This window comes from Nannobrachium achirus (assembly GCF_963921795.1).
Source record: "Nannobrachium achirus genome assembly, chromosome: 2".
In the NCBI taxonomy this organism is placed as follows: domain Eukaryota; kingdom Metazoa; phylum Chordata; class Actinopteri; order Myctophiformes; family Myctophidae; genus Nannobrachium; species Nannobrachium achirus.
The window spans coordinates 49,631,677-49,639,573 of record NC_137811.1 but is presented as its reverse complement, the minus strand read 5'-3'; the positions used below and the strand labels follow the sequence as shown (position 1 = coordinate 49,639,573).

The window sequence follows — 7,897 nt, the reverse complement described above, 5'->3', positions numbered from 1 at the left end:
AGTTGTGGCCAATGTCCTGAATGTAGGCAAAGAAAATGTCCAAGGACTGGATATATTATTAAAACGTTTTGCCACTAAATATTGCACACTGCAGTCTATAACAAAAATACAAAAGGAAGTTGATATTTCTGAGAGATAGGCCTAACTCATTCTATTAATTATTCAGCCTATTGTATGAATATATGTTGGGAATTCTGATTACCCCTGAACAACAGGATTAATGTAGGCCTATGATGCCTACATGCAAGCAGAAGGCATGTGTGTAGGCTAATTGTTATAGGGAGGAGGCTTAGTCCTATATGGACCATGATGGATCTGCTAGAGGCCTACCATACATTAGGCAGAAGAGTCCGTGTGTCAGCAGGTTCACAGCCGGAGCAGGACCACCAATATGCATACAAGCAATTCATATTATGCACACTGTAGGTTATAGGCCATACTTTACAATAAAATAGGTCATTGTCTATAGTGGGCCAGACCCAACGGCTGAATTAACACAATACATAAGCAGACACACACAGACTGATTTAATGATCCTAAAAATATGACGCCCCCCTCTCTCCCACAGCCTAGAGCAGATCAAGCGCTGCTGCAGCATCTGCCGTACCCTCTCTAATCTGCTCTGTGAAGAACCCCATTCGCTTCTATCTATTATAGGACTATTGTGTTGGGCTGTGATCATATTTAAAACTCTATAACCTCTGGCTCATTAAAAATCATCTAATGAATCTGAATGGCCAATTTGCATTTTGCGGCATACAGTGTGGCCTTCAAATAGACTGTGGAATGCTTAAAAAATGCGTAAACGACCAGACACATGTCTAGAATAAACAAAAATAACCCGTTTATATCGTCGATTTGGTTCATATAGGCTTATAAATGTGTCCTATTATAACTGGGCCAACATTGCAAAAATAAAACAAAAAAATGCGTTGATCGTTCTAGAGCGAATGAAGATGCTTATTACCTTACCGTGTCGGTTGGATAATAAAATAAAAAAAGAAAGAGAGAAATCCTTCAGTGCAAGGTCATGCAGTGTGCGCTATATCTCCGCCTTGTTTTTCTACAGACCGATTTGATTATATTTGAATGTTCCCTAAAAACAAATGGAGGTATAAAGCGAAGATAGGAGCTGCCTTGGATAAGCGGCGACAGCAGCATGAATGTCTAATCAGGGGACCACCGTACTATCCTCCAATGCGCTGGGTGCACGAATCTGTGATGGAAGGATGCTACGCGCATGCGCACAGCGGAAGAAGGATGCAGCAACGGAAAACAGCAGATCTGCAAGCTATGCGTATCTCACGACCGTCATGGATCAACCTCCCCTGATGTTGAGCAGTTTAGTCAATCTGCCACGTACGTCTACACAAACGTACACATTTCAAAAATAAAGTGCTTACTGAAGGCTCACGGATGTGACGTCACAATATGGTACGCTTAAGCAGAATTACATGTATCTTCCGTATTGTTTAATAAGAAGCATTTTAATCCGATCAGTCACTATTTTCTCGGATTTTTCCTCAAAGTTTCAACTACGCGACCCCATTGGTTGTGAGGTGTACTGCACTCTGATACATTACAACCTCTAAAATAAATGGCCGATGATCGGATTAAGATGCTTCTTATTAAACAATACGGAAGATATGGGTAATTCTGCTTAGGCGTAACATATTGTGACATCTATGAGCCTTCAGTAAGCACTTTATGTTTGAAATCTGAAAGGTTTGTGTGGACGTACGTGTTAAATTAGCTAAACTCCTCAACAACATGCTGAACTTCATCCATGAATGTCGTGAAATACGTCCGTCATGTTTCAGGGCTACCGATGATAGAAGCTCACAGAGCTTGCAGGTCTGCTGTTTTTGGCGCGTGACACCGCCGCGTGACGACATATAAATCGGACTGTACGCTGATGCCGAAAAAAACCCGTCTTTTTTTACGTTGTGAATCTGTACATTTCAATGCATCATCCATCATGTAACTTATTTTGCTCTCTGCGTTCGCTACGGGGGGTGAATTGACCATTTGCGCAGTCTTTACGCAAGGTTGATGTTGTGCAGGGGGGGAAGAAAAGCTTAATTCTGATGATGATGACGACGAGACTCCATTGGAGGCCCTTCGGTGTCTACTAATGCATTTTCTTATCTCGTTTATAGCGATCAAATGAGGAAATGAAACATCTTTGGGTGGATGGAGGACGTTTCCAGGGTGGTTTAAGGTTAAGGTTGACGTTTTGGCAAGATGAAGATTTGGAGCACGGAGCACGTTTTCAGGTTGGTCGCGACGTTTTATTAAATACATATCACTGAGAATCTGGGCTCATATGCAACTTCCTTCAACTTAATAGCGAAATGCTGGTCAAACATGGGCTCCTTTCCCTGAATTCCGTCATAAGACCAATCGTAATAATGTATCATCATCATAGCAGGCTGATACATTTGTCGATGTTACTAACTTGCTACTAGTAGTCTATATAGCAGCCATAACACGAATAACTAGACTACATCAGATCAAATACAGCAGCTGCTAGCTACAGAATTTCCACCTAGATAACCAATGGGATGTGATGCAGATGATGCAGATGAGACAGACTATTATCGTCAAGGCGGAGTTGTGCTTTCAGCTACCTGTCATAGGCCTACTTTAGGGTAGTCCACTCCAGCCTTCATTCATTGTAGTGTCAATGATAGCTCATAGGATGGAAGTTGACAGCTGAGATTTGTAGCTGCATTCTAAGCTCTGAGCTCTTTCATTCACGAATTAGGCCAATTAGGTCATACATAAGGCTACATAGAGTATTGTAGCTACTTCTCAGATTTGCTGTTATAGTAGGCTACTGTATATAATTTACCCTATTCCTTCCTATTGTATTAAAGTCCAAAACTGAGCTGCAGCTGACAAGAACACATGTTGGAGGAAAATGTAGTCAGGTTTTGGTTAATAGAGTCTAGAAACATCCCAAAAATGGATACAAAGATTAAATGCTAACACTCACAGATTATGCAGAGATATACATGATGTTTGTTTGTAATTGTATCATAACATTTTCAAATTATCAAAGATATTTATTACCAATACATTTGTATTGTATCGGTGGCACGGTGCCTGGATTCGATTCCCGCTGGGGACGCTGTGGCCGCGTTCTCTCCTCTCCGTCATCAGTGCCCATACCCTAGATGGGGTTGGCGAAAGGGCCTTTCTGTGTGGAGTTTGCATGTTCTCCCCGTGTCTCCTAGAGTCTACCCTCACAAAAAACACATGCCGTGGTCCTGGTCTCTGTACTGCCTCCAATGTCCAGCCAGGGAAACTTCCCCCTGTCAGGTGAAAAGAAGCGGTCTGGACTCCTCATGCATAGAAGGAAGCATGAGGTCAGTCCGTTGCTCTCCCCGGGTTGGCAGAGGGAGTGTAGCGGAAAATAATGGGTAACAAAAATCATAGGATAAAAGTTTTGGGACAAAAAAAACAACCAAAAAAACATTTGTATTGTATTGTATTTTTATTAAGTATTTTTTATGTTTCAAATTCAACTAGAAGCAGTGGTAAATGGTAAATGGTGCATTTATATAGCGCTTTTAATCCAAAGCGCTTTACATAGATTGTGCATTACATTCACCCATTCACACACACATTCATACACCGGTGGCGGAGGAAGCCATGCAAGGCACCAACCTACTCACCGGAGGCAATTAGGGGTTCAGAGTCTTGCCCAAGGACCCTTCGACATTAACTCAGGGGGAGCCCGGATTCGAACTGGGAACCCCTATAGTGCTTTACCTGTGCTCTTCCAAGCACAGGTCTCCACCAGGCCAGGGGTCCTGGTGGTGCTACTGTATAATAGGCCAATGTAAAAAGGTTGGCATGTGTTCTTCACCTTAGACCTTTCATTGCAATCTAATTGCTAAAGTCTACCTGCTGGTGGCGCTATAACAGGCCAATGTGAAAAGGGTAGCATTTGTTCCTTGACATAGTGGGAATATGTGTGGCAAATTTCACGGTAATCGCAAGCTGCGTTGATGATTTGAGGCATTTTGTTCAAAAACAGAGCAATCCTGCAAACTTTGGAAGCTAATATTAGCCAATCAGGATAGAATATGAAATATCAGATGGATCAGACTTGACACATGACTATATAGATACTGTGTACCGATTTGTGTTATTTTTGGATAAAATTTGAAGGAGTAATATCCAAAAATGTGTTTTACATAAGTCGGCCCAAAGGTGGCGCTATAAAAGGCTGATGTGAAAAATGCAGTGAAAAGGTTTTTCCTTGGCTTCTAGGGAGTGCGCTTACAAAGTTTGAAACTGATCGGTGGAGTTATAGGTAAAACCACAAATCGGCCTGTTATAGCGCCACCATGAGGCTGATTTTAAAAATTTGAAGTGGCATTTCTTCCTCGACCTAGTGGGAACGTGTGTGCGCGATTTCATGATATTTGCACTTTGCGTTTGGGATTTGAGGCATTTTGTTCAAAACGGCTCAATCCTACAAACAGGATGGAATATGCAAAATCGGACAGATCCGTGTCGACCACATGACTGTCGAGATACTGCCTACCGATTTGTAGGATTTTTGGACAAAATCTGTAAGAGTAGTGCACAGAAATGTGTCTTGCGAACATCGGCCACTAGGTGGCGCTAGAAAAAGCCCATTTGAAAAATGTAGGGCAGAGGTTCTAGATTGGCATCCAGGGAATGTGTGTGCTCACTTTGGCAGCGACCGGGCCAACGGCGACTGAGATTAGCTGCACACAAACTGCGAGGACACACGGACACACGGACGGACACACGGACGGACGGAGGGGAAAACATACTCTCCCCCATGCCTTCGGCTGGTGGAGACAATGAATGCATAAGCATATACAGTACATGTTATTATGTCCTCCTTTTTCAACATACAAGGCGGATGCATACAAATGTATGTTGCTTTGTTTGCAGTTACCCATGGGAGACGGTGATCAAGGCGGCGATGAGGAAGTACCCCAATCCCATGAACCCCAACGTTGTGGGGGTGGATGTGTTGGAGCGCAGCCTGGATGCAGAGGGTCGGTTGCACAGCCACCGACTCCTCAGCACAGAGTGGGGCATACCGGGCATCGTGCGAGCGGTAAGACATCAATACAGTTCAGGGGCATAGTTCTGCCGATTTAAAACGAATCCAATACGGAACTAAAACTTCCTATGTTTGGCCGCTAGTTGCGCTGTTTTCCCCCCGCGAGGTACCAAAAAGAATTTGTCTACATTGGACCCCATTCGTTTTCCCCTTTGATTTTCTAACCTTAATAAAGTTGTCATAAATACTTGTTATGGTTCCTGTCGCTAGTGAAAAACTCCCTTTCAATCACCATTTTTTTTGCGTTTTGTGCAAATATGGTCCCATTTATGTTAAAATTGAAGATACATTTGCGGGGGGAGTGGCCAACTAAACTGATACTAGCCTGCTGTGTTCTTCTTCGTGTGCTTTATTTCGGAAGGCTCAACACCACATTCTCCCATGTATCCCTGCAGTTCCACGTGACCGTTGGCAGCCAATAGCATGCCTTGTGATTCCTGGGGTACCATTAAAACAATGATGGCGACACCCATACAAGGGACAAAAAAACGTCATTTTCGCATAGAAACCAACGGCTTTGCATCGTCCATATTTTTTTTACAGTCTATGATACAGTTCTACAAGCTCACAGCGCCGCACTTCGTCCCACGCTGCAAGCTTGTACATTTGTTTTTATTCTTTGCGTAAACTTCACTTCCGGGGTGTCTCTGGCACAAAACCTATTCAGATGGGGGTCCACGGCCAAACACAAACAACCACTGCACCAGAGAACTGAGAAACGAGAAAAGTGATAATCAATGTGCATTATGTTGATGCATGCGATTTAGTATTGCAAGTTTATTGGGATGTCATCATATCAACAATTGTCTGGTTGACTTGAAGAAGAAAAAAGCATCAGATAAGTTCATAAAAAAAAAAAAAAAAAAAAAAGATCTGCGTATGTCATACTCACACTCACGGTATGTTTTTAGACTGTTGATGAAAAAACTGTTTCATTGTGTTAGATACTGGGGACAAATCAGACCAGTACCTATGTGAAGGAGCATTCCATAGTAGACCCCCATGGGAAGAAGATGGAGTTGTGCTCCACTAATGTAAGTTAACACTCACCTCACTATATCACCCTTATCGCTTACAGTGGAATCAATAATGCATTGTAATATCCTAAGGCTGCTGCATTCAATCACAGTTGTCATACTCTGATGTTGAATTCAACTGAAAGATCTTAACTGTCCTTAGCTATTCTGCAGCCCAAAATGAAACAAATCCAGACGATGAAGTGCATATCTCAACATTAGAATACTGTAGTCTTGACCAAAATGTAATGGATTTATAAGACTACTGTAAATCTGAACAGCATTAGGAAAATTCAAGCTGTTTCCCCCCCTCCAGATTACTCTAACCAACCTGGTGTCTGTTGATGAGAGGCTAGTTTACAGACCTCACCCTGACAACCCTGAGATGTAAGTACTGTACACTCTAGTTCTTTATACACAGTATTTAGTATTTAGGGTGATTCAGTGTTTCTTGAGATCATATTATTAAACAAATGATCAGACTGGTTTCTTAGAAGGGGGAAAAAGAGGGGAATAGTCTGTGTTTATGTCATCACTTTTTCTCTCTCTCTCTCTCTCTCTCTCTCTCTCTCTCTCTCTCTCTCTTTCTGTTGTTGTTTTTTTTTTCTGATTATCTTATGCTTCAGTACCGTCCTGACTCAGGAGGCTATAATCACAGTGAAGGGAGTGAGTCTGAGTAGTTATTTGGAGGCAATGATGGCCAGGAGGATGTCTGCTAACGCCAGGAAGGTAATATATATATACTGTACAGTACCACAAACACAACTCATTCACTCTCATTCACATCTTCTTTATCTTATCTCAAATCAAGGTATGATTGGTGCTGTATAAGCATGCCTTATGACCTTGGTGTGCCGTTTGGTGCATGCCACAGCAAATCTGTGCTAAGAATGTTTGAGATATTCACCTGAATGGCTCTGTGAATGCTGCTTTCAAATTTCCTTTCCTCTTTGTGAATCTGCAGGGTTGGGATGCTATTGAATGGATCATTCAGAACTCAGAAAGCGAGAACATGCCTCTCTGACATACACTTAACTCTGGTAACCTTTTTTCCCCACCATACATAATTTTGTGCTGCAGTACTAGCAGAATAAAATTATGCTCTTTTCTTTTTCAGAAGTGCAAATTAATGTCCCACCCTAATTTACAGTACAGAATAAGACAGAATAAGAAATAATGTATTTGTAATTAGAAATAATATGTTTTCATTAGACAGAACCAAACACAGTTATACCTTAATTAACCCTACATTATGTTCTAATCATTTAACTCAGATCTTCTCGGGGTGCGCAACCTCTTTCATACTGTATGTCCAGTTTGCGACAGCCAAATATCAATTGCTAGATATCAAGAAACGCTCGGGAAGAAATCGCTGAGCGCTATAATCGCGGCCAATCTTTTCGCAGTGCTTTTCACACACAACAAGCAAAACCTCGGTGCGGCAGATCGTTCTTTTTGTCGGCGAGTACCAAAAATGGTCGGCGACAGCACAATCGGCTCAAAAAGTCGGGCAGTGTGTTCGAGCCCTTATTCGATTTCTAAATAGAACATAATGTAGGGTTAATTAAGGTATAACTGTTTGTTTCTGTCTAATGACAACATTATTTCTAATTACAAACACATTATTTCTTATTATGGCTTTATTCTGTCTTATTCTGTACTGTAAATTAGGGTGGGATTCAAATTAAAAACAAATGTCTGTCCATGTGTGCTTGATGCTTGTCAATACTCCCTCTTTTTATACCTTTACAGGACTGCAGGTTTACAG

The 7,897-nt window shown here is 41.8% G+C and overlaps 1 protein-coding gene across 1 annotated transcript; it reads left to right on the top strand.

The window, feature by feature from the left end:
- Positions 1-2,175: 2,175 nt before the first annotated feature.
- prelid3a (PRELI domain containing 3A) lies at positions 2,176-7,897 on the top strand. Its single transcript, XM_080749729.1, has 7 exons — positions 2,176-2,276; positions 4,939-5,107; positions 6,058-6,147; positions 6,446-6,516; positions 6,756-6,858; positions 7,094-7,169; positions 7,882-7,897. Exons 1-6 carry the CDS (start codon positions 2,245-2,247, stop codon positions 7,151-7,153), a joined length of 525 nt encoding a protein of 174 aa, XP_080605855.1. The 5' UTR covers positions 2,176-2,244; the 3' UTR covers positions 7,154-7,169; positions 7,882-7,897.